The sequence below is a fragment of the Suillus bovinus genome (genome assembly GCF_016758785.1).
Source record: "Suillus bovinus strain UH-Sbo-P2 chromosome Unknown EDB93scaffold_53, whole genome shotgun sequence".
In the NCBI taxonomy this organism is placed as follows: Eukaryota; Fungi; Basidiomycota; class Agaricomycetes; order Boletales; family Suillaceae; genus Suillus; species Suillus bovinus.
Genome location: NW_024542109.1, coordinates 1 through 25436, shown reverse-complemented (window position 1 = coordinate 25436; position 25436 = coordinate 1). Strand labels below are relative to the sequence as shown.

The 25436-nt window shown below is 45.8% G+C and overlaps 6 protein-coding genes across 6 annotated transcripts; all 6 read right to left on the bottom strand.

Moving 5' to 3' along the window:
• Positions 1-3902: 3902 nt before the first annotated feature.
• On the bottom strand, positions 3903-5856 carry EDB93DRAFT_696209 (uncharacterized protein). The gene is made up of 13 exons (XM_041457128.1): positions 5715-5856; positions 5645-5654; positions 5576-5595; positions 5493-5525; positions 5340-5436; positions 5249-5277; positions 5154-5184; positions 5058-5090; positions 4929-5005; positions 4820-4874; positions 4668-4766; positions 4402-4616; positions 3903-4349 (listed from the first exon to the last, which is right to left on the bottom strand). The coding sequence occupies exons 1-13, from the start codon at positions 5772-5774 to the stop codon at positions 4287-4289; spliced, it is 822 nt and encodes a 273-aa protein (XP_041304994.1). The 5' UTR covers positions 5775-5856; the 3' UTR covers positions 3903-4286.
• A 1927-nt stretch (positions 5857-7783) lies between these two features.
• EDB93DRAFT_1252996 (uncharacterized protein) lies at positions 7784-9447 on the bottom strand (the record flags this gene model as incomplete). The annotated part of the gene is made up of 15 exons (XM_041453373.1): positions 7784-7915; positions 7979-8004; positions 8062-8102; positions 8155-8263; positions 8323-8421; positions 8486-8540; positions 8599-8675; positions 8730-8762; positions 8826-8856; positions 8918-8946; positions 9001-9097; positions 9157-9189; positions 9257-9276; positions 9329-9338; positions 9391-9447. 15 exons carry the CDS (start codon positions 9445-9447, stop codon positions 7784-7786), a joined length of 849 nt encoding a protein of 282 aa, XP_041304993.1.
• A 349-nt stretch (positions 9448-9796) lies between these two features.
• EDB93DRAFT_696118 (uncharacterized protein) lies at positions 9797-12174 on the bottom strand. Its single transcript, XM_041457127.1, has 17 exons — positions 11962-12174; positions 11765-11884; positions 11689-11714; positions 11621-11630; positions 11549-11568; positions 11466-11498; positions 11310-11406; positions 11226-11254; positions 11137-11167; positions 11041-11073; positions 10914-10990; positions 10805-10859; positions 10642-10740; positions 10474-10584; positions 10370-10410; positions 10289-10314; positions 9797-10222 (listed from the first exon to the last, which is right to left on the bottom strand). Exons 2-17 carry the CDS (start codon positions 11769-11771, stop codon positions 10081-10083), a joined length of 837 nt encoding a protein of 278 aa, XP_041304992.1. The 5' UTR covers positions 11772-11884; positions 11962-12174; the 3' UTR covers positions 9797-10080.
• A 4175-nt stretch (positions 12175-16349) lies between these two features.
• Positions 16350-17485, bottom strand: EDB93DRAFT_695447 (uncharacterized protein). The gene is made up of 7 exons (XM_041457126.1): positions 17420-17485; positions 17109-17364; positions 16980-17062; positions 16838-16923; positions 16714-16783; positions 16520-16655; positions 16350-16445 (listed from the first exon to the last, which is right to left on the bottom strand). The coding sequence occupies exons 2-7, from the start codon at positions 17297-17299 to the stop codon at positions 16382-16384; spliced, it is 630 nt and encodes a 209-aa protein (XP_041304991.1). The 5' UTR covers positions 17300-17364; positions 17420-17485; the 3' UTR covers positions 16350-16381.
• A 2442-nt stretch (positions 17486-19927) lies between these two features.
• On the bottom strand, positions 19928-21657 carry EDB93DRAFT_695181 (uncharacterized protein). Its single transcript, XM_041457125.1, has 12 exons — positions 21275-21657; positions 21208-21217; positions 21139-21158; positions 21056-21088; positions 20900-20996; positions 20815-20843; positions 20726-20756; positions 20630-20662; positions 20501-20577; positions 20229-20446; positions 20061-20171; positions 19928-20007 (listed from the first exon to the last, which is right to left on the bottom strand). Exons 1-11 carry the CDS (start codon positions 21326-21328, stop codon positions 20087-20089), a joined length of 687 nt encoding a protein of 228 aa, XP_041304990.1. The 5' UTR covers positions 21329-21657; the 3' UTR covers positions 19928-20007; positions 20061-20086.
• A 638-nt stretch (positions 21658-22295) lies between these two features.
• Positions 22296-25357, bottom strand: EDB93DRAFT_1106067 (uncharacterized protein; the record flags this gene model as incomplete). The annotated part of the gene is made up of 19 exons (XM_041447570.1): positions 22296-22437; positions 22504-22529; positions 22585-22625; positions 22689-22799; positions 22857-22955; positions 23006-23060; positions 23114-23190; positions 23241-23273; positions 23337-23367; positions 23426-23454; positions 23511-23607; positions 23667-23699; positions 23884-23937; positions 24220-24240; positions 24293-24385; positions 24505-24564; positions 25044-25116; positions 25161-25265; positions 25332-25357. Coding segments are annotated over 19 exons (1206 nt in total), but the record flags the coding sequence as incomplete, so codon positions are not given.
• Between the last annotated feature and the right edge of the window lie 79 nt (positions 25358-25436).

Below are 25436 nucleotides of genomic sequence, written 5' to 3'. Positions count from 1 at the left end.
AGACTTTGTCCCAGCTGGACCTACTGACCTCCCACATATACCCCCTCCGCCAGACAGCCCCCCCAATCGAGCCATCAATGACCTCCCTGACGACCAGCCCTTACTTGTACCCTACCAGACTGCACCGGATGCACTGGGTCTTTTCCGTGTCTATGCACAACAACCGACTCTCATACCCTTCGAAGGCCTTGATGTGATCGCCGATGCTCCAACCTTCGAAACACGGCGCAACCCTCATCTGGAGAGATCTCAGATTGTTCCCAGACTTCCCTCCCAAGACATTCAGCCTGAAGATATCTTCTCCCCATTCAGCAGCCCAACTGCAGGTCTTCTAATGTGCTGGCAGTATTCCGGCATGAACTCCAAATTGAGTGCCGAAATGAAACGCCTCACACGGTTGTTTCTAGATAACGATGAATATGAGAGAGAAGACATGTGTGTCTTTGATGATGTGCGTGAGAAGAAGCTTATGAATGCGTATCTTCAAGACAGATCTAACCCATTCCGTGTGGAGAATGGCTGGCGCTGCTCCTCAGTAAAAATACGCCTGCCTAAAGAAAAGGTCGCATTCGCATCTGAAGAAGAAGCCCCAGAATTGGAGATCCTGGGTGTTCATCACCGCTCCCTCACTGACATTATTACATCCGTCTTTGAGGACAAGATCATATCGACATTTCATTTAACGCCTTTCCGTCAGCAGTGGAAGATCTCCGAAGGTCATGTTATAAATGTCTACAGCGAGGCGTATTCCTCGCCTTCTTTTCTGGAAGCCTACGAGGAGATTAACGCACTTCCCCGAGATCCAGGCGATAATCTCAAGCGAGTTGTAGCCTCGCTGATGATGTGGTCCGACAGCACTCATCTTGCCAGCTTCGGAGATGCGTCTCTCTGGCCCTTCTACCTCTGTTTTGGCAATCAATCTAAGTACACGCGAGGCAAGCCAACAGCGTCCGCCTGTCATCATGTTGCATATATTCCTAATGTAAGTTACATCCGTGATCTATTAATTTGATTATACTCATTCTGATGTATTAAGCTTCCTGATGACTTCCAAGACCGTTATGGCTGTCTCTTTGGTGAGGCATCATCCAGTGATGTCTATACTCACTGCAAACGTGAGCTCATGCAAGCCATATGGGCGCTTTTACTGGATGAAAAATTCATGGACGCCTACAAAAATGGTATTGTCATTCGATGTGGTGATGGTATCACTCGACGTGTTTTCCCCCGCTTCTTTACTTACTCTGCAGACTATCCTGAAAAGTACGTGTTTGATTTTAATTCTTATACTTGTGTCTCATTCTATGTCTATTGTTACAGGATTCTACTTGCTTGCATCAAATTTCTCGGCGAATGTCCTTGCCCCTGCTGCCTTGTCAAGAAAGAAGACATACCCAATATGGGACTGAAGATTGATCTCGAGAAGCGCCAAGCAACTCAGCGTGTCGATGACGAACGACGTCATCGCAAAATTGAAAAAGCCCGCAGGCTCATTTTTAAATGTGGTGTTGGTATCAACGGCCAACACATCAAGAGGATTTTACAAGACGAGTCACTAGTTCCAACTCGGGTAAGTAATTTATGTATGAATCTTATATATATACCTCAATACTTCATATCAGAACGCATTCTCTATATGGTTCCTCAAATATACATTCAATTTTTTTTCAATGTTTGTCGTGGACTTGCTTCACGAGTTTGAGTTGGGTGTGTGGAAAGCTATTTTCATACATCTGATGCGCATTCTTCTTGCTGCGGGTGGTACAGTAGTCAAAGATCTCAATTTCAGGTAAGTCATAGTGTTTTTCGCCACAGTAACACAACACTTATAAGACTATATACAGGTACCGTCAAGTTCCTACATTTGGCAGGGGAATGATCAGACGTTTCCATAAAAATGCATCTGCGATGAAGCATCTGGCGGCCCGTGATTTCGAAGACATGTTGCAGGTAAGATCGATCCGATCAGACATTCAGATCAGAATTTGATGGGCTTTTCATTTCAAGTGTGCTATCCCAGTATTTGAAGGACTACTCCCTCCTGAACATGATACAGTTGTTCTTGACCTCCTTTTTGACCTCGCTACCTGGCACGCTTACGCAAAACTTCGTGTACATACGGACGACACTCTCGCATTCTTTGACTCTGTCACTGTGATCCTCGGACAATCAGTTCGCAAATTTCAATGCACTGTTTGTGCGTACTATCACACAACTGAACTTCCAAACGAGTACGCTGCACGTGGACGCCGTGAGGCTGCATTGGCATCAAAACAAGTGGGTTCTGCAAACATGTTGCAGAAGTCTAACCCAAAGGTGAAAACCTTAAATCTTTTCACCTACAAATATCACGCGCTCGCTGATTACCCAAATACTATCCGGCGAGTTGGTACTTCAGATAGCTATTCAACACAACCAGTAAGTGATCTCTTCATAATGTTATTCATACAATATCTAATATTATACAGGGAGAACTCGAGCACCGTCGATCAAAGCGCCGATACCCTCGCATAGCCAAGAAGACGGATCAAACCCTATCCAGCATGACTTCTCAAGAAGCATGGGAACACCTAATTGAGAAGGTGATTGCTGCCCTTGCAGCAAAGCAGATTCTGAGACCACGACGCACCCGAATGTCTCCTTCGGATCATTATTCAATTGCAACATATGCTCGCACAAATGACGACATCACCTCTTGGTTAATCGAGCGCAGAGACATTGGAGATTTGCCTGATCTTGCAATCGAGGTAAGCTATTTTCGTACATGTGTATTCACATTCTCATTGTATTTTCTTAGGAGTTTATTCCACGACTCAAGGACCATCTCCTTGCTCGACTTCGCAATTTTGCATATGATGGAGATGAGCATGACTTCTCTGATGCTGATCGCACCTCAGTTCTATTCACAGACAACAAGATATACCATCACAGTATCTTGCGCATCAACTATACAACCTACGATCTACGACACGAACAGGACACCATCAATCCCCGTACTCGTGCTGACATTATGCTTCTCTCCCACGAAGATGAGAAGATTCATCCATACTGGTATGCCCGTGTGATCGGGATCTTTCATATCAATGTTGAATACCGCGAGGACAACACTCAGACATACTCACACCCAACTCGGATGGACTTCTTATTTGTCCGATGGTTCAGACGGGATAGTTCACCTGCAGGTTGGGCTGCAAAACGCCTCCAGCGCCTCGAATTTTTCGATGAAGACAGTCCTGACGCATATGGATTCTTGGATCCAGACTCCATCGTTCGTGGGGTTCATCTGATTCCCAGTTTTCAACATCGTTCAGATCCTCAAGATCCTGAGTCTGACTGCCGTTTTCAATATGTGAACATGTGCGTATTTGTTTTTTATTTATTCTTGCAACTAAGGCTGATATATCTACATCATGTATATAGATTTGTCGATCGAGACATGTTCATGAGGTTTCGTGGTGGTGGAATCGGCCATAAAGCTACCAGAGACTGGGACGATATTCTCCAACACGAGAAACATGGAGCCGAAGAACCGGAAGAGGGTGATCAGCTTGAAGAAATCATTGCCGACGTATCAGACGTGGCTGATACAGTGGAGGAGTGGCAGGATATCGAGGATGACAATGCTGACAGCGAGAGCAGTGATGAAGAAGGTGATGACGAGGGTAGAGTCATGGCTGACGAAGGAGAGGAGCTCGACGATGACGTGCTTGCAGAGGAAGGATATGGCGCACTTTGATGTATTTAGCATGCTTCTCGATCGATCGAACGCTCGGCGCATCAAATTTTCGTTTTCATTGTATGTTGCGCAAAGACTTTGATTACAGTACCTATACGACATTGTGTACATATTTTAGTATCTAGGATATGTCATGTAGATACAAGAATCATCTACTTAATGTCGTTATGATAGTATCGCGAGGTGGGAGGTCTCATTCTGAGTTAATTGCTGCATTCAAATGTCGCGTCGGGGTGTTGATGACATCACACGGACTTGTTTGGTCATATGTTCAGCCACACTATCGTCCATATCGGGTAATCTCTCAGTTGCGCAAATCTCGTACAATACACACCTCGCTGGACAAACGACGCCGAGTAAGCGACCAGGTAAGATGTCACGCCGCACATTCTCCAGGTGGCACTGGCACGTCGGGCATAGGAGATTGCACGGGAGCATCAGATTGAGACATCTGTTGCTTCGTCTGCCAGAGATATCGGTGCATACGCGTGGTGAGAATCGCAAGAATAATGAACTGGAAACTATACATGAATGGGCGTTTCAGGCATGGTTAGTAGAATTGCGCAAAAGCTTGTGAAGGTACATACTCGCGAAGTATGGCATGGTAGCAGTACTGGGCATACGGAACGTGAACGACTCGAAAGACGTTATGGAAATACACGCACATGGAGGAACAGTGACGTGAATATGTTCGCCGCCGAGAACACTTGAGGGAAGAGAATGTCCATGGATAAACACGGAAAAACGACGTGTGTAAGTGTTAACTCACAAAGACCACATGTATAATAAAATATGTTATGGTTTACCAGGACAGTGTACAGACGCCCTTTATTTTTCCGCCAGTTCTGTATGGCACGTATGAGTGTAAGAGCCGCGAGTCCTGGGGAGTATCAGCGTGTGTTTGTACATAGATATACCACTGGTTGCCCACCCAGTTCGAATGAGCACAATAAAAGAAATGGTATGAAGAGCTGGAGGGTAGTCGAGCTCTGGTAGCACCCTGCGATACCGGGGATCGCACTAATTGCATCTACAGAAGCAGACAGAATTGTTGAATGGTAATGAAATGGTGAGAGCGCGTACATGTAGCGGGAGCAGTGGTGGCGAAGGTAACGCCGATAGAGGCCGCGATAAAAGTCTGTTTGATGAATCTACAACTGGATTGAGTGTTGCCACTGAACTTTGGACTCACGAAAAAGGTAATAAAAATGGTTGTGAAGAAGGTTCTATTGTTGTCCCAGAGCGCGCATGTTCTTAGAATGAAAAAGCCTGGATGAATGGAATCAGGAACATATATATCTTAGGGAGGAAGAAGAGATACACTCAGAGCAAACGGCTAATAATATCTCGAGCCCTGTAAGTGACGGTGGGCTGCCCTCAGCAAAACTGTGCACAGATGGATGTACCATGCACGTACCTGAGCAAATATTGTCCAACACCCGGCATTTCTGGTGAAGTCACGCAGTAAGCAACGTTGGTCCCTTATTACGTATCTACCGCATGTTCACGTACACCTGGGGTTTCGTTTGGGATAAAACTCACTGCATGACAACGTGTTAGTTCATTATCAGATTCGGGCGATATGCGCTGGAGCTCAACGTACAATATAGATTTGTGGCGAGGAGGAGAAAGGGGGCATATCGCGTGACGATATAGAGGCCTTTCACACTGGTCCAGTGCGACATACGCAAGAATTCCCACTTTGAACATAATCAAATCAGTATGAGATCCAGGAATCTCGGAACCAGTGCATTACCTCTTCGTGAAGCAAACAGGCATAATCGTAGGTCTAGATATGCGAGTTTAGCTGCGAAAGAAAACTCCTCGGGACAAACCCACCCATATTGTTGTTACGAAAACTGAGCTGCGTTGAGACAGTAAAGATCGATTTCAAACAGTAGTACGCACTATAAATATACTGATGTGCATATAAATTACTCAATATCACTGCCCTCGTATCGACAAGAGAGAAACGCACCTGAAAGAAGAGCAAACTCGTCGCCGCCTCGATATCAGCAGCCGAATAGTCCGTCTGCATTCGGGATCGTTCAAGAGGTAATCATTAACGGGTTTGCCGCCCCCTTGTGAACTCTTATAAGAACGCACACATGCCATGCAGTTGAGTAATTCCGAGTTTAATTCGGAAACTTGCTTTCTCTTGTTGCTGAAGCAGCCCTAAACATGTACTGAATTCTTACGGTGTCAAGTTGAAGGTGTGTCAAGTCCAAGTCCCACCCTGCCTTGAGCCAAACAAGATAGCCGACAGGCAAGACTCCATTTGGGCTGCTGAAGGCTAAAGCCATCGAAGGGCTTAAGACACCAATGGACTTCAAATTTAGTTTTGAAGGTGGACACTTCTATGATTGTGATCATCATAGTCACCCTCGAAAAAAAAAAGTTGAGAGCTCCCAGACCTCTTGTTTTGGCTGCATAACCAGGACGACGTGTTGTGCTGATAAGGCGGAGTAAGTTTGTCTTCGACAGCGATTGACTATTTTGTTTGGCTCTAAGGCACGGTAGGACTTGAAGTTGACACCAAATTTGAGCACGCCTTAATTAATTTACTCCTTAGCAGACCCAGAATGTATAATCAGGTGATGCCTGAAAAGGGTTAGGAAATGATTCAGTATTAGGTCGTATAATCCACTACACCAAGTGTTGGCGCACAGCGCCAAGGTTTATGCATGAGTCCTGTCTGGGACAAGGCTTGGCGATGCTTAGTGGTTCTTGAAACCCAAATGAACTCTTGGACGTTTGGAATCAAGCAGCCCTGTGACACGAGTGGCTCAAAGCCCTGATCTGTGAGGTTATACTTCCCCACACACTAGTAATCACTCGGCCCCCATTGGTTTGTAGGGGGGTAATTGTTACGTTCAGCAGTTGTGAATCGTGACGGCAGCCATTGACGCTGAGCCGCTGTCGTACTAGGCAAGGGCCGTAGACTCGAATTATAAGTAAAATGCAGTGTAGACAGTACTGTGTACGCACTGGGTCACGAGTTCATTCATATTGTGTAGCTTCGCAAATTCTGGAGTGTTCCATCGCCTGAAGGTTGTAAACACGGAGTCGTGAGTTTCCTTTCATTGTAGACGATCCGAAGGGTCGTGTCATGTACAGGAACGAACGTTCAAACGTTCATAATCGATTGGATCAAAAAAGGTTCCCTTGGGCAAGCACCTGACGTACTACGTGTTTGGCAAAAGTTTGTAAACCAAACAACGCCTCGATCGAGGCCCTAGTAAACCTAAATATCACACTCGAACTAACATCTAATGACTACTATCTTGCTCAGCCTCCGGTTATACGACGACGGAAAAGAGTAAGAAAATAGACACACTACAATAAACCTGTTTAACGCTGCGCAGGGGAACGGGCGTTCCCTCCACACCCAACTCGCAAGTGACACAACTGCATGCGCCGGCGCTACTGTTACAGTCTCCACAAATGTATTATGTGGTCACCCCCAACGACTAGTAAGGCCCGTCCACTCAGTACTCTCGTATATTTCAAGTCTGTGAACACCTACACCACCATCTATTCGCTCACAGGCCCATCGCGCATTCTCCAATATCCTGTGACCGCATTACATTTCCTACACCTCAGATATCGTTACCTCTCTGAACGATTCCGTCAGTCACTACCCACCACATCAACGTGCAAATAACTTACCTCGTTGAGTGAAACGGATTTGTGGGCAGCGCAGGTGGTTGCAGATATCGTCCTGTTATAACAGGAATGTTTCATTGATTAGTGAAGCTTAAAGTGTTTTACTAGTAAACCTGTACCGTAATGTTCATTGCCGTTAGACTGTGCATCTGTCTCTAACACGCTCAAATTCTGGATCCTGAATCCGTCGTCGCTTACAGCAGGAACTAAGGGTGTCAAATAGACTGAGGCCATTCAGGAGCTCCTCCCACCTTACGACAAAGTCATCCCAGCTATAAGTTAAGCGCGTAATGAACTCTGCCAAACCTACCACCACCAGCCATCTTGTACAGTCCAAGCCTCGCTCAACGAACGACACCGAATAAGATACAGAAAAAGGCATCACGCTGTAGAAGTGACAAATGATATATCGGACATTGGAATATCCGTGAAGGCGACAGAGCCACGTCCATGTCGGTTCGTCTGCCAGAGATGAAGGTGCATGCGCGTGGCGAGGATGACAAGGATCATAAACTGAAAACTATACATTCAGGGTATCATTAGTAGGAATACGCAGCAACATGTAAAAGTGCGTACCCGTCCAAAATAGTCTGGTAGGAATCCTGGGGCACGAAACATCAACGGCTAAATCAGAAAAGACATTCAAGAGATTCACGCACGTGGAGAAACAGCGATGTGAAGATGTTCGCTATCGAGAACACTTGAGGAAAGATGGATGAGTACGGAAAAACGGCGTACGAATGGCAACTCACGAAAACCGCATGCATAATAGGATATGTTGTGGTTTAGTAGGACAACGTACATAGGACTTTGGTGTGTCCGCCAGCTTTGTATGGCACGTATGAGTGAGTATCAGGAGTCCTGTAGAGAACGACCGTCAGCGCATGTTTGTACATATATACTATGTATTGATTACCCACCTAGTTCGAACACCGAAAAGAGAAGAAATGGTATAAAGAGTTTGTAATTGGTCGAACTCCGGTAGCACCCTGTGATTCCCGGGACCGCGCTAGTCGCATCTGTGATAGTGAACATAATGTTTCAGTTGTCGTGGAATACCAGAGGAAAGGTGAGGGCGCGTACGTGCTGCAGGGACGGTAGTGGCGAAGGCAATGATGATGGATGCTACGAGAAAAGACTGATTGATGCATTCATTTACCACTAGCTTGGGTACAGTGAGTGGATTTAGAACTCACAGAAAAGGCAGACACCAATGCTACGAGCAAGATTTTATTGTTGTTCCAGAGCGCATATGTTCTGAGGATAAAGAACCCTAGATGAATCGGATCAGAAATATACATATCTTAGGGAGGAAGGAGAGTAGTACACTCGGAGCAAATGACTAATAGCATGCCGATCCCTGTGAGAGAGAGGAGGTCGCCCTCAGCTAAGCTATGCATAGACAGATGTACCATGCACGTACCTGAGCTGATACTGTCCAACATGCGGCATTTCTGGTAAAGTCAGTTGGCAGTAAGTCGTTCGTTCCCATCAACACTCCAGCGAATCACATACACCTGGGTTCTCATTCGGAATAAAGGTCACTAAAAACAGTGTTAATTCATCATCGGGGCGACGTGTACTTGAGCGGGACGCACAATATAGATCCGTGGCGAGAAGGATAAAGGGGAGATATCGTGCAACAATATACAAGCCTTTCATCTTGGTCCATTGTGATCGAAGCAAAAATGTCCACTTTGTAGTATGGATATATTAATATGGCCGTCAAACACAAGGTGTGTGAGGTGTGTTACCTCTTCATCGAGTGAACATGCATAATCATAGGTCTACGGTATAATCAAGTGAGTTTGACAGTTGACGCGAATAGCCTAGATGAGTGATGAGTCTACGTACCCAGAATGTAGCCATTGACGCTGAGATGTAGTATTAATAGGTCAAATAATATGGTGTTTAGGCAGTACGCACTGTATATGTACTGATGACTTGTCAGTTATCAATCGTCCTCAGTATCGAGAAAAGAGACGCACCGAAGTAAACTGCAAGCTCCTTGCTGCTGCGATGTCCTCAGTCGAATACTCCAACATTGGAGAGGTCAAAAAACTTTTTTCACATACATGCGCCTTCTTAGCTTTATGAACTTCTGAGCTAACAGGTATTTGTATTCGGCGACCTGAGTCATTACCTATCTTGTGACTTCAACTTGCCTCTTGGTTGTTAGCGGGTAGAGCCCAAGTACAGCGATGATCGCAAATGTCACCGATGTGCAGATATGATGGTAGTGTCATGAAGTTAAGACCTAGTGGTAGTGCTGCAAGTCAACGTATTCAAAGATATCAACTGATGGAAATTGCTCGGAGCTGCATCATGATGAATTCATTTTCGCTTCCATAACAACCCCCATATGGTAAGTTAGTAGCGGTTCACCCGTACTCACTCGGTCTTAGTCTGAATTCTGATGTGTTCTAGGTACTACAATACAGCATTTGTTCCTACCTTGGAAGGCTTCCATCTTTGACCTACAAATGCATCATGATACATTGTATTTGCCTGCTGGCACTAGACTGCAGCAGTATCACATCACCCTGTACCTTACAACGAACCCCTCGTCGAAGTTCTGTATATGAATGCTCCTCGCACCCCGCGACAAACTTATCCTATAAACTAAGCACATAACGAAGTCCACCAAGTCCACTCCATGAGCGGCACCGAATAAGAAATCATGCCGTGGAATTTACAAATGATATTTCAGACATTGAAATATGCATGTGATCGCTAGTAGAGCCATGTGGATGTCGGTTCGTCTGCCAGAGATGGAGGTGCATGCGCGTGGCGAGGATTGCAAGGGTAATGAACTCGAAACTGAACGTAGGTGTACGCATCGAGTATTGTTAGTAGGAATGCGCAGCAGGATGTGGAGGTACATACTCATACAACACGCTGTGGTAGGAGTACTGGGACGCAGAGCATTAGCGACTCGGTAAAACAGTATTTGATAGAATCACGCACTTGGAGGAGCAGCGATGCGAAGATGTTCGCTACTGAGAACACTTTAGGAAAGAGAATGATCATGAATGAGTATGGAAAAACGGTGCATGAGAATGTTAACTCACGGAAACTGCATGCATAATAGGATATGTTGTGGTTCACCAGGACAACGTACAGACGGCCGGCGTTTGTCCGCCAGTCCTGCATGACGCGTATGAGCGTGAGAATCATGAGTACTGGGGAGAACACTTGTCAGCGCGTGTTCGTACATATCTATGCTCCTGGTGACTCACACAGTTCGAACAAAGAAAGAAGAAGGAACGGGATGAAGTACAGGAAACTGGTCGAACTCTGATAACACCCTGTGATGCCCGGGATCGCGCTAGTCGCATCTGTGAAGGTGAACAGAATGTTTCAGTAGTCGTGGAACGCTAGAGGGAAGGTGAGAGCAAGCACATGATGCGGGGACGCCAGTGGCAAAGATCATGGCGGAAATTGCTACAAGCAAACACTGGATGACGTATCTAGCACTAACTTGAGTATGGTGAGCAGATTAAGAACTCACAAACAAAGTGGACAGCATCGCTGCAAGCAAGATTTTATTTTGGTTCCAGAGGACATATGTTCTGAGGACAAAAAAAACTGGATGAATCAGATCAGAAACGCACATATTACAGGGGAACGAGGGATACATTCGGAGAAAATGATTATCACAATGCCAAGAGCTGTCAGAGGAAAGTACTAGCCTTCAGCAAGAATATTCATACATGAATGTACCACGCACATACCTGGATTGATATTTTCCAACACCCGGCATTCCTGGCGAAGTCATGCGATGAGACGTTCATTCTCATTGGCTCTCCACTGCAGCACTTACAGCTTGATTCTCATTCGGAGCAAAGCCCACTGAAGTACAAGTGTTAGTTCATCATCGGGCGATGCGTGCTGAAGCGGAACGCACTATATAAATCCATGGCGACAATGATAAAGGGGAGATATCGTGTGACAAAATACAGAATTTTCATCTTGCTCCAGTGCGATTGAAGTAGAAATGTCCACTTTGGACAACGTATTGTGAATATTAATGCCGAGATGTCTCATGGAAGAAGCGTATTACCTCCTCATGAAGCGAACATATATAATCATAGGTCTGGATAAGCGAGTTTGAGAGCGGACGTGGATAGATCAAAATAAACATACCCATATTGTAGCTATTGATGCTGAACTGTGTTAGGACAAATAAGATGGGATTCAGACGGGCACCGTACGCACTGAATATGTACTGATGATTCGTGATCTGTCAGTTGTGATTCGTCCTTATATTTGACAAAGAGACATACTGCAGCGAACTGTAAGCTCCTCGCTGCTGCAATATCGTCAGTCGAATACTCCATATCGAGGTAAAAAATAACACACACGTCATTCGTCTTCTTAGCTCTTATGAGAATGAGCTGTAAACCCATCAGCCTGAGGGTGGCCGTATAAACACCGTGCCGTGTGTCACACTGGTCCTTGATAGCTCAATTTGTGAAGCTTCTGAAGTTCAAAGTTTGATACATTATCGTCACCTGAAACGCGAAGACCTCGGAGGGACCTCCAGTACTAGTACTTACTCGGTCGTCGTCTTTTCGGGGTCCTGAGGTAATTTCTACCTGCCTTGTACTAGAGAGGTTCAACCTAGCGATAGAAAGGCCTTTACCTTGGTTCAGAGTGATCGAAGTAGGAACCCAGCATGGTACAAAACCGTACGTGATTGTCTGTGAAAGTTACTATATTACATTGCTGTTCTTTTCAATGCAAATTTCGAGTGCAGCCAAACGCCTACCATACAGTTCAAGTTGCTGTGCTAGTTCTCGAACGTTCATGCATCACAGGTCTCAAAAAATTTCCCGAAAGCAACTATGGTTAAAAGCCGTCCCATAATATGATCATCAATGCTGTGGTTGAGACTCTATGCACGGAACCTTGCAAAGTGCAAGCGCTTGCTGGGTATGTCACACACTCCTCTTTCAATATTATACTCGTCCGGAAGATGTGCTTATCATTTATATGTTATTTGTGACCGCTCCTGTACCCCCGTTGTATTTCTCACTCGACTTTTCATTTCGACGTATCACTTGGACCTCGACTTCTCGTTCTGTCCGATATCTTCCCCTTCCTCGAGACAATGATACAGTGCTGTGATTGCCTCTTGGATGATTTATCCTGTACCACGGTATTCGTTACGTGACTTACTCCCGCAGGCAGGCGTGCTGTCCCGAGTCCCGACATAAGTCGTCATACCCGTCCGCCTCAGCATTGAAGTATACCTAAACCGGTTCTCGAATTCTCATGATTGAAGATAAGAATGAAGAGCAATTATTTGACGACCGCAAACCTGAGTATAGATAGTACAAAACAGAACGCGATACGATGAGATGCGAATACTAGGTGTCAAAACCCAATACAATCTGCAGCGTTCAGCAGTTGAAGCTGAAGTGTCAAGTATAGTACATAACATGGGGAAGAGCGCTGGAAATAAGGATACATCACAGTCCGCACCACTCGATAGTCGAAGCTGGCGTGCTTGGTATCGTACACAACGGGAGCGCATAGTATGGGTACACCGCAGAAAGAGGTGGTAAACTTGGCTCGAGAATCATCTACTTCTGTGCTGCCAAGTCCTTTGCTGCGGGTAGTTGTTGAATTTCGAATTCTTAGTTCACAACGAAGCGAGGGACGTACACATGCGATTTTCAAGGATGAAGTCAAGAATCTTTCTCCCGAGTTCCTCTTTCTCGTAGCCGGAGCGAGAAATCTCTTTTGCTCCTTTCTCCACAGCGGCGGCCATCGGAGATTTCAGGTAATAGTCTACGGCAGACTTGACGCTCTCCGGCTTGTCGTAGGCATTGTTCGGCAGAAAGGCAGAGTACTCAAGGACGATTATAGTAGCTGCTGCCTGTTATAAGAACTACAACTGATCATACGCTGGGAAACTAACCAATTCCAGTATGAATGATTCTGTGTGTAGCAGCAGTAAACAATGACCTCTTCGCAGCCTGTTGCACAATCTTACAGCGCTGAGGATCAATGCAGAGCAAAATTAACCTACCAAAGGCTGAAGGACGCGAAAAACGTCAATTATCTTGGTCCTGGCCTGGCAACAGGTTGAAGGTATGTGCATCAGAATCAACCCCATAGAGAAAAGTACTTGCATCCTGCGGAAAGGGAATGTAAGAATCATGAGGTGACACGTTGACATTTGGTTAAGAGCAGAGACGCACATTCTATTTGGTGACCCGTGACAGTTGTAAACGATCAACCACCAGATTGTGGACGATGACAGGTGTGCGCAGGTAACTTACAAACTGTCAAGAGTTGGAACTACATGAGCACCACTACGTGACGGTGAAGATGTACCATCCATGGACGTACAAGCTGATTCAATAAGATTGTTTGTCAGTGGAGTAATATAGGATCCAGACAGGACATGATTTACACACATTCTGCGAACACATCATAAATACAAGAGATTATACGGCTAGAATTCTTCAGCGATTGAAATAAACTCACATCCTACAGGTGAAAGAAACAGTCAAAATGATCAACGCATTTAATACTTCACAATATGAGGGTAGAACGACTCACATTCTGTGTGGGGCAAGAGAATATGCAAGGTATGTGAATATGAAAAATAAGCCATCAGGGAGGGGCACTCAACGAACTATGCATTATATGAGCAATCGTGATTCCACACGTCAGATAGAATAGAAGCTCACATCGGGCTATCAACACGAGTTAAATTATTTATATTATTTCAATAGAAGATATGATCAAGACACATACCACCTGCCAAAAAAAGAGCAGGAAGATGTCAGAATGCTGCACATGGATTATAGAAAGCAAGAAAAAAGGAAGGTACTTACTTTCTGTCAACAAGCGTGCAGCAGCAGCAAGGAATAGGGATCATGAGAATCGGTCGAGGACTCGAAACCATCAAGCCACTTACTTTCTGTCAACAAGGGAGCAGCAGGAAGGGATGGGATCATGAGCATCTGTCGAGGACTCGAAACCATCAAGCCACTTACCGACTGTCAACAGACGAGCAGCAGCAAGGGATGGGTATCATGAGCATCGGTCGAGGACTCGAAACCATCAAGCCACTTACATACTGTCAACAGACGAGCAGCAGCAAGGGATGGGGACCATGAGCATCGGTCGAGGACTCGAAACCATCAAGCCACTTACATACTGTCAACAGACGAGCAGCAGCAAGGGATGGGGATCATGAGCATCGGTCGAGAACTCGAAACCATCAAGCCACTTACAGCCTGTCAACAGACGAGCAGCAGCAAGGGATGGGGATCATGAGCATCGGTCGAGGACTCGAAACCATCAAGCCACTTACGTCCTGTCAACAGACGAGCAGCAGCAAGGGATGGGGATCATGAGCATCGGTCGAGAACTCGAAACCATCAAGCCACTTACAGCCTGTCAACAGACGAGCAGCAGCAAGGGATGGGGATCATGAGCATCGGTCGAGGACTCGAAACCATCAAGCCACTTACGTCCTGTCAACAGACGAGCAGCAGCAAGGGATGGGGATCATGAGCATCGGTCGAGGACTCGAAACCATCAAGCCACTTACTTTCTGTCAACAAGGGAGCAGCAGGAAGGGATGGGATCATGAGCATCTGTCGAGGACTCGAAACCATCAAGCCACTTACCGACTGTCAACAGACGAGCAGCAGCAAGGGATGGGTATCATGAGCATCGGTCGAGGACTCGAAACCATCAAGCCACTTACATACTGTCAACAGACGAGCAGCAGCAAGGGATGGGGACCATGAGCATCGGTCGAGGACTCGAAACCATCAAGCCACTTACATACTGTCAACAGACGAGCAGCAGCAAGGGATGGGGATCATGAGCATCGGTCGAGGACTCGAAACCATCAAGCCACTTACGTCCTGTCAACAGACGAGCAGCAGCAAGGGATGGGGATCATGAGCATCGGTCGAGGACTCGAAACCATCAAGCCACTTACAGCCTGTCAACAGACGAGCAGCAGCAAGGGATGGGGATCATGAGCATCGGTCGAGGACTCGAAACCATCAAGCCACTTACGTCCTGTCAACAGACGAGCAGCAGCAAGGGATGGGGATCATGAGCATCGGTCGAGGACTCGAAACCATCAAGCCACTTACCCACTGTCAACAGACGAGCAGCAGCAAGGGATGGGGATCATGAGCATCGGTCGAGAACTCGAAACCATCAAGCCACTTACAGCCTGTCAACAGACGAGCAGCAGCAAGGGATGGGGATCATGAGCATCGGTCGAGAACTCGAAACCATCAAGCCACTTACAGCCTGTCAACAGACGAGCAGCAGCAAGGGATGGGGATCATGAGCATCGGTCGAGGACTCGAAATCATCAAGCCACTTACTTCCTGTCAACAGACGAGCAGCAGCAAGGGATGGGGATCATGAGCATCGGTCGAGGACTCGAAACCATCAAGCCACTTACATACTGTCAACAGACGAGCAGCAGCAAGGGATGGGGATCATGAGCATCGGTTGAGAACTCGAAACCATCAAGCCACTTACGTTCTGTCAACAGGCGGGCAGCAGCAAGGGATGGGGGATCATGAGCATCGGTCGAGGACTAGAAACCATCAAGCCACTTACCGACTGTCAACAGACGAGCAGCAGCAAGGGATGGGTATCATGAGCATCGGTCGAGGACTCGAAACCATCGAGCCACTTACATACTGTCAACAGACGAGCAGCAGCATGGGATGGGGATCATGAGCATCGGTCGAGGACTCGAAACCATCAAGCCACTTACCCGCTGCAGACGGGCGAATAAAAGCAAGCAATCAGCGTTGTTCATACTGTTTGACCTTGGTAAACCACCAGCTTACCAGCTGTTAACGACGGACAACTACAATCAAGGAATAAATATCAGACTGTCTACAGTTTCAGCGCTTCGATATTTACCAGTCATGAGTTTTACCAGGGCATCATCAGACTGAATCAATGTTCGTCTTACTTTTAAATGTGGAAACCACTTAGCCATGTTATACAGATGGACGTCATAATCGACTGGCCCAGATTGCTGATGCGCATCGTTGACGAGAGATCTAGATGATGCTGGACATAAAATAGTTGACTTGCAACTGTGCGACTCACGTAACGGCACACTTGATGCAAAGCTCCAGGTTCGATTGCTGTGTCGATATCAAGCACAGTTGCAATTCTTCATTGTCTAATGCTAGAGTGGTGTGTTCCAGTAGAATGTTGCAGTCCGTATTTGGTTTCTGCATATCTAGGATGGCGAAAGTATGTCAACTTCAATGTGGCATGAGTCAGTCTGAATCACTTACTCTCCAAGCGCACATGAGACTTGGGACGAGCACGATTTTTGGAATCGTATAAGCGATCCAAGACACCTGTCTTCATGAACAATTCCTCGACCCGTTGAGGAATCCCTTTTAAGCATTCTCCTACTGGTGCCCCTTTCAGTTCCTTCTTGAGTTCTCCGAATGCGATTGGACGTAAAGCGTCCAATTTGGTGAATATCACGACCACGGGAACTGAAAACGAGTCATTTAGTCCGAGCAAAGCATAGGAAAATATACTGAAAACTCGCTGTGCCCGGTGTCGCACTCGGAGAAGAATTTTTCCTCCGCCCGCTGAAACGTTCGACAATGATCGTCCATTGGAATACAGAACCTGATGGAAGTCAATAAGCGCTGAATGTCAGAAGGGAGCCACTTACCAAATAGCATGGAGTCGTTCCTCCAATTTTGTTGCCTTTGCCCGTTCCGAGATGAAACTCTTCATGTCCTCAAATTCTTCTTCAGAACCCGCTTCGAAACCGCATGAGTCGTGGAAGACGAAGGTGGGATTACTTTTGAACACCATCTCGTTTCTGATGTCGTGATTTCCACGCTGATCGTCTTTCAGCATATGAATGTCTGCAGGGAGAATGGTGCACTCACCTTGATCGATGCTTCCACGAGGGCTGTATCGATCTATCCATAATTGATCAGCGATAAACCCATGCATCGCATAGATCATCGATCGTACCTTGTGTCCTTTGGTATCGTAAATTTCTGGTCCATCCGTGGTATTGCAGACCTTGTGAAGGATGGACGTTTTCCCTGCGTTTGCTCTTCCCATGATCAGAACTCGAAATTGTTTAATCATTTCCCTGAGGACCTGAGCGTCGATGGTTGCCATGTGAAGATCTTAGTGTGCGTCCTGAAGTAGAGGTGATCTGGCTTATGATGAAAGCTGTACTGTGGTACAGAACGAGATCGCGGCGAGAGATAACAGCGAACAAATACGAAGCGAGGGCTCGTGTGGCTAATGACACAACAGTTACACACGGCGTCTATCTCCCTGCATTAGGCAATCAATTCCACCTTGAACTGTTCATTCGTCTGTACAATAAAGCACAATGATTATACAACAACTGATGTCGAATAAGAGCATTGGTAAAGACATGAACTACAATGAACAATCAGAATACGACGGAAACGACAGAATTTCCTCTTCCCTACCTATCTAATTGAAATTGAAAAGTAGTGATATCGGAAACCTCTGTAGATGGAGGTGAGCTCGATTTTCCGAGGTCTTCCATCCGAATGATCCTTCAGGTGTTTGAGAACAAGAGAACGTAGGGATGCGAGACATCCTCTGGAATGGGTTACATGCCGTAGTGCTCGACGGGGTCTGCAAGTTTAGAGTTTCCCCCAGAAGTTTTCTGTACGACTGAGGGGTGACGGAGCAGTAGGTGCCGCGCGTGTTGGCTGAAATGAAACGTCAGCCATGCTTGTTGGACTAACAGAAAGACCAATGTAACGTACCGTGGAAGCTTGGAGTCATAGATGGCTTGAGATAGGTTTGGTACATGTCGGCGGATGAGTCTGACTGTCAATCATCATACTTTATAAATTGGCGCATATCCTGTTGAGTATCAAATAAGACGTACCGGCCACCATACGCTTTTCATTCGAAGTCTGGCGTGCGTCTTACTGGATTACGACAAAATCCGCCCCAAGAACCCTTGAATTCCAACTCATGAGCAGAATGGACAAAGCTTCAATTCCGTTTGACTGGACCCTCCTTCGACTCTTCCCGCCTGGGTGCCTACTGTGATGAGTCTTCAGGATAACGTCTTCTGTTCATAGCGAGCTCCCTAGTATCTTTCGATGGTATTTGATTATATAGCGTCGATAGTCGTGATGTAAGTGGTGAAGTGCATGATCATGCGCCTTGAACTTACAAAACATCATGGTTTAGCAAGAATGAAGTGAGTATGGGGACTCGCAGTGCGAGCCAAGACTCACTAGTAAATTGAGAGGTATCTGTGATTCTATGCCTTGGATCCAGCAATTTCGAGAAACGTTGACAGAATTGCAGGATATGGGCGACATTATGTCTGCTGCTCTCTGCCGGTGTGGAAATCCTCGGGGTGGCCTATTCCATCGTCGCGGATATACGACGATCATGATAAACCGGGGAAAGCGAGTGTTGTATCCATAGAAATGTAAAAGCCTTCTTGGAGCAGTAGTAGACAAGCAACTTCGCCGCAGCATTTGGACATGGGTGTTAGAAAGAAACCCCGCAACGGTTTAAGATACTCATTAAGGCAACATTAAGGTCATTTGAAATTGCAATTGCTGAGTCGGATGTCGTACCAAGCTAGTTGAATTTATCTTATGTTGGGGCGAACCGAGAGCTGTGTGACCGAGTAGTTCAAGACACTAAGGTCCTCCCCACAGCGTGACTAATTATCATATCAGGTAGTCGTTCGTCTAAGCCATGAATTCAACTAATATCGCAGACGGTAAACCATGACCAGAATATTTGGCGTTCAACAAGAGGCTCCCGTACTCAGAAGACTTTAGTCTTCGTCCAAACGATTTCCTGGTCAACATGGTATTTGATGCCATCCGAACTTCTCAATTTGAATTTGTCAAACCAGCCCTATACACGGACTTTTATCGATGAGCAAATAATACCTAAGACTTCAGTCGCAAACTGACGAGCAACATTGCTTATACGACATATGAAGAAGGTCAAGTATACCAGACCACACTCAACATCTGAACGACGGTATCCGATAGCAAGATCAAGAAAGTCGATACACTACCTGTTCAACATGGTGAACCAGCCCTGTTTATTTGTTTTATAAATTAGTTTACATGTCTTCAGGAACTCGAAGTCGCAGAAGTCAAATTCGGTTTCATACCCAAATTCTAGGGCACAACAGCATGGCATATGCGCCGATGCCAACGCCTTCACGAAGGCGACCATCCCCAAATAGTGCTAGTCCACTACTCCCGTAGACATTCTATCTCTGAAATTGACAATTGGCAGGTCGGACATTGGAATACTGGCGCTAGACTTCTGCCTACGCTGGTTCCTCTGCCAAAGATGGAGGTGCATGCGCGTGGCGAGGATTGCAAGGATCATAAACTGTAAACTGCACGTGGGTCTACGTTTCAGGTATTGTTAGTAGGTAGATGTGGAGGTTCATACCCGTCCAAAATGGTCTGATAGGAGTCCTGAGGCGGGGAACATCAACAACCAGATCATAAATATGAAACATATGAAAGATTCAAGCACCTGAAGGAACAGCATTGTGAATATGTTCGTCACTGAGAATACTTTAGGAAAGAAAATGAACACAAAAATACGGCATATACGAATGTTAACTCACGAAAACCGCATGCATAATAGGATACATTATGGTTCACTAGGACAACGAACAGACGGCTTTCGTTTCTCCACCAGCTCTGTATGGCGCATATGAGGGTAAGTATCATGAGTCCTGAGGAGAGCGCCTGTCAGTGCATGTTTGCAGGTATATATGCTGCTCGTCACTCACCCAGTTCGAAAACGGAAAGGAAAAGAAATGGAATGAAGAGCTGGTGACCGGTCGAACTCCGGTAGCACCCTGTGATTCCCGGGATCGCGCTGGTCGCATCTATGAAAGTGAACAGAATGCTTCAGAAATTGTGGAATACCAGAGGGAAGATGAAAGCACGTACGTGCTGCAGGGACAGTAGTGGTGAAAGCAATGCTGAAGGATGCTACGAGAAAAGACTGACTGATGCATCTACCACTAGCTTGGATATGGTGAGTGGATCGGAAACTCACAAAAAAAGTGGACCCCATGGCTGCAAGCAAAATTCTATTTTGGTTCCAGAGCACATATGTCCTGAGGATGAAGAAACCTAGATGAATCGGATCAGGAGCATACATATCTTGACAAGGAAAGAGAGATACACTCGGAGCAAATGACTATTAGCATGCCGATTCCTGTGTGAAAGAGGAGGTCGCCTTCAGCTAGGCTGTGCATAGATGGATGCACCATACACATACCTAAGCTAATATCGCCCAATGCCTGACATCCCTGGCGAAGTCATATAGTAAGCCGTTCATTCTCATTAACTCTTCACCGCATCACATACAACTGTGTTCCCATTCGAGATGAAGCTCACTGAAAAATAAGTGTTAATTCATCATTAGGGTCGTGTGCGCTAGAGCGGAACGCACTATATAGATCCGTGGCGAGAAGGATAAAAGGGAGGTATCGTGTAACGATATACAGGACTTTCATCTTGTTCCAGTGCGATCGACGCAAAAATGTCCACTTTGTACAGCACATTGTGAATACCAAAACCGAGGTGTGCCGTAGAATAGGTGTATTACCTCTTCTTTTAGTGAAGATATATAATCATAAATCTGGATAAGTGAGTTTGACAACGGATGTGAATATATCAAAATAAGCCCACCCAAAATGTAGCCATCGACGCTGAACTGCATTAGGTCAACGAAAATGAGGTTCAGACTGTAGCACATACTGTGTATGTACTGATGGTACATGAATCGTCAATTATAAGTCGCCCTGATATTGACAACGAAACGCACCGTAGCAAACTGCAAGCTCTTCGCTGCTGCGATATCATCAGTCGAATACTCCATCTAGAAGTCAAAAAATCTGTTCCAAAAACGTAGCACGCGCCTTCTTAGCTCTTATGAATGACCCGACAAGGTAGCAGTGTAAATACTGGGAATCGTCGCGATATAATTCGGCTTGTTGTGGTCGTGATGGAGCGTTTAACCATCATGATTCACTGGATGCACCGGCCATGGAACGACTTGATGAAAGATACAGTTGCACTCCGATGCCCGAGGCAGTAATTTCCCCAAGACTCATGCTGTATTTCAAGGTACATGCATTGTTTTCTTTTTGGTCAAACTACACAATGAACGCGGAACGCACCTAATAAGTAACTATTCCTGTACTCTAGACAAGGGTCTGGGAAAATGGCCGTCTCGATCATGGCATGGCGGCTTGTTTGCCGGTTCAACAGACTATAAAGGTTTGTCGGCATGAATTGAGCTCAAGGCTGTCGTTGTGTTCCCTTTGTGCGTTTTCTCCGAGTCCCTCTCTCTTGCTTGAATCTCCGTTGTCATGGCATAAGTTTGGAGTCTTCTTATTTATTTGTGTAGGAAATGAGAAGAAATGAAGGACGATGGGAGCTCGGATACTATGTCTGAGTTGTTTGGCCATGTTGCTACTAGTACAAGTAGCGCCTAATAAGGAGAAGGAGAGAGAGGTAGCGCTAAGCGGAAGAAGACCAAGCCATACATTAGTATACAGACGCTTTAAGATGGCACTAGTGTCCTTGCATCCGCTTGGACCACACATACGATAGATATATACAATAAAGTACGATAATGCACATCATAGAGCCCCATCTCACAGGACAATAAAAAAGGATACAAAAAATAGACCAAGAACATCTGAATGCTCCTCCCGACCCGCTGCAGACTCATCCTATAAATTAAGCACGAGACGAAGTCTTCTACCGAGCCCACACCAATAACCTTGTGCGGTCCAAGGCTCGCTCCATGAACTTCATTGAAGAAGGAACAGGATAAGACATCATGTTGCGATATTTGCAAATGAAATGTCCGACATTGAAATATGCATGACGGCGTCAGTAGAGCCATGCGGATGTTGGCTCGCCTGCCAGAGATGGAGGTGCATGTGTGTGGCGAGGAATGCATGCATGATAAACTGGAAGCTATACATAGGTTTATATTTTGGGTATTGTTAGTAGGAATTTGGGGCATGATGTGGAGGTACATACTGAAACAACCCAATGTGGTAGGAGTACTGGGACGCAGAGCATTAACGACTTAGTAAAGAAGTATTTGATAGAATCACACACCTGGAGGAGCAGCAATGTGAAGATGTTCCCTATTGAGAACACTTCACGAAACGATATGATCATAGATGAGTACAGAAAAACAGCGCATACAAGTGTTAACTCACGAAGACCGCATGCATAATATGATATGTTATGGTTCAGCAGGACAAGGTACCGACGGCTTTGGTTTTCCTGCCATTTTTGCATGGCGTGTATGAGTGTGAGGATCACGAGTCCTGGGGATAACACCTATGAGCGAATGTTTGTACATATATATACTTCTGGTTACCCACCCAGTTCGAACACGAAAAGGAGAACAAGTGGTATGAAGTACAGGAAACCGGCCGAAATCAGGTAGTACCCCGTGATTCCCGGGATCGCGCTAGTCACATCTGTGAAAGTGAATGTCTTAGTGGTCGTGGAACGCCAGAGGGACAAGTACATGCTGCGGGGATGCAATTGGCGAAGGTAACACCAAAGGATACTATGATAAAAGTCTGGCTGATGCATTTACCACTAGCTTGGGTATGGTAATAGACTAGGAACTCACGAGAAAGGTAGACAGCATGGCCGCGAGCAATATTCTATTTCTGTCCCAGAGCACATATGTTCTCAGGATGAAAAAGCCTGGATGAAACACATCAGAAACACAAATGATATAGGGTAACGAGAGATACATTCAGAGACAATGACTATGACAATGCCCAGACCTGTCAGATGAAAGTAGTAGCCTTTGACAAGGACGTGCATACATGGATGTACCATGCACGTACCTGATCGAACTGTCGACACCACCTGAAATTCCTGACAAAGTCATGCATTAAGTCAGTCGTTCTCATTAACTTTTGACCGCATCACATACATCTATGTTCTCATTGGAGGCAAAGCACACTGAAAAACAAGTATTGATTAATTATCGGGGTGATGTGTCTGGGAGCAGAACGCACGATATAGATTCGTGGCGAGAAGGATGAAGGGGAGGTATCGCGTAACAATATATAGGCTTTTCATCTTGCACCAACGTGATCGAAGCAGAAATGCCCACTTTGCACAGCATATCGTCAATATCAAAACCGAAGAGTATCATAGAACAAGTGTATTACCTCTTCATGAAGTGAGCATGCATAATCATAGATCTGGATAAGCGAGTTTGACAGCGGACATAGATATATGAGAATACGCCTACCCAGAATGCAGCCATCGACGCTGAACTATGTCAGAAGAAAGAATATGGGGTTCAGACAGTACGCACTGAATATGTACTGATGGTGCATGACTTATCAGTTATGATTCGCCCTCGTATTGGCAAAGGAGACACACCGCAGTGAACTGTAAGCTCCTCGCTGCTGCTATGTCTTCAGCCGAATACTCCATCTAGAGGTCAAAAAATGCGTCTCTCACACACACTATGCACCTTCTTAGCTTTTATGGTGAATGAGCCACGGACCCATCAAGATGGCAGTGTAAACATCAGCAGGAGGTCATCATTCGAATTTGAAATCAATGCTTCGATCATGGTCACCGGGTGTTTCAACATCGTGATTTACTGTATGTACTGGCTGGGGAGCAACCTGATGAAAGGGACAGGTGCACCTGGAGTCCGATGCCTGAGGCAGTAGTTTCAGCAATAATCATGCTTTATTCTGAGGCACATACGTTGTTCTGTCTTTGATCAAACTACACGACAAATGCAGAACACACCCGGTGACTCGGACTATATATAACTTACATAGGTTTGGTCAAGATGAAGCGCAAAGATTGATTCGGAAACACACCACATGCCACACTCATTGTACTGGCCTAATTTGTCAAGCGTCCGAGTCTGAAGCTCAAAGTTTCATCCATTATGGTGACTTGAAACGTGAAGACCTCGGAGGGACCTAAAAGAACTTTCAGAACTCTGATTTAAGAGATCAACTGCCCTCCAGGACTAGTACTTACTCGTTCGTCGTTTTTCGGGGTCCTGATTTGAGGTAATTTCTGCAACTTGTTAGCACTGCCCTGTGTTACTTAGTAGGGAGGCTCAACCTCTTCGGATGAACGGATACATCCTGTGGTGACAAAAATGTACTTCGCCTTCAAGTTGGTCCCGAGCGACCTAAGCAGGAACACTCACTTTGACTATTTATTTGTGAAAACCAAACAACGCAAACTGCCCTGAAAAACGCAGCAAACCAACCATAGTACATGCGGACTTTTATCAATAAGCAACAAGGCATATTGAAATACTTCAGTCGCAAACTAATGTAATGTGTCATTGCTTCTACGGCGTGTGCGGAAGGTTGAATCACAGCAAACCCTACTCAACCTCTAAACGACGGTAATGATCCGATAGCAAGACCAAGAAATTACACTTAGTATGCCTGTCCAACGTGGTATATGAATGCGACCAGCCCTTTTTGTTTATTCAATAAAATCTCTTCAAGAACTCGAAGTCGCAAAAGTCAAATCCAGCTTCATACTCGACTCTCAAGACGCACCATTATGGCGTATGCGCCAACGTTAACGCCTTCGCAAATGCGGCCACCCACAACTAGCGCTAGTCGACTACTTCTGCGGAAATTTCATCTGTAAAATTTACAAATAACAGGTTGGACATTGGAACACTCAAGGGGGCGCTAGAGCCGTGTGCGGGTCGGTTCGTCTGCCAGAGATGGAGGTGCATGTGCGTGGCAAGGGTTGCAAGGGTCAGGAATTGGAAACTGCGCGTGAATGTACGTTTTGTGTATTATTAGTAGGAATACACAGTAGGATGTAGAGGTGCATACCCATTCAAAATGGTCTGGTAGGTGTCCTGAGGTGCGGAACATCAACGACTCGATCATAAAAGGTAATTAGGAGATCCACGCACCTGGAGGAGCAGCGACGTGAAG

Excerpts from the sequence above, each read along its gene's own strand:
- EDB93DRAFT_695447 (XM_041457126.1), bottom strand. The coding sequence starts at position 17,299 with ATGCTGAAAGACGATCAGCGTGGAAATCACGACATCAGAAACGAGATG. Across the intron at positions 16,924-16,979 it reads CGAGTGCGACACCGGGCACA|TTCCCGTGGTCGTGATATTC; the intron begins GCGAGTTTTCAG and ends ACTCGTTTTCAG. Across the intron at positions 16,446-16,519 it reads TGCATCAAGTGTGCCGTTAC|CAATCTGGGCCAGTCGATTA; the intron begins GTGAGTCGCACA and ends GATGCGCATCAG.
- EDB93DRAFT_696209 (XM_041457128.1), bottom strand. The coding sequence starts at position 5,774 with ATGCAGACGGACTATTCGGCTGCTGATATCGAGGCGGCGACGAGTTTG. Across the intron at positions 5,185-5,248 it reads TCCCAAACGAAACCCCAGGT|AAATGCCGGGTGTTGGACAA; the intron begins GTACGTGAACAT and ends TGACTTCACCAG. Across the intron at positions 4,875-4,928 it reads CCATTTTTATTACCTTTTTC|ACTTTTATCGCGGCCTCTAT; the intron begins GTGAGTCCAAAG and ends TTCATCAAACAG.
- EDB93DRAFT_696118 (XM_041457127.1), bottom strand. Across the intron at positions 11,499-11,548 it reads CATCAATAGCTACAATATGG|ACCTATGATTATATATGTTC; the intron begins GTATGTTTATTT and ends TCGCTTATCCAG. Across the intron at positions 10,411-10,473 it reads CTATTATGCATGCAGTTTCC|TGTTCTCAGTAGCGAACATC; the intron begins GTGAGTTAACAT and ends TCTTTCCTAAAG.
- EDB93DRAFT_695181 (XM_041457125.1), bottom strand. The coding sequence starts at position 21,328 with ATGGAGTATTCGACTGATGATATCGCAGCAGCGAAGAGCTTGCAGTTT. Across the intron at positions 20,844-20,899 it reads TCTCGCCACGGATCTATATA|TGAGCTTCATCTCGAATGGG; the intron begins GTGCGTTCCGCT and ends CTTATTTTTCAG. Across the intron at positions 20,172-20,228 it reads CCTTTCCGTTTTCGAACTGG|GACTCATGATACTTACCCTC; the intron begins GTGAGTGACGAG and ends CGCTCTCCTCAG.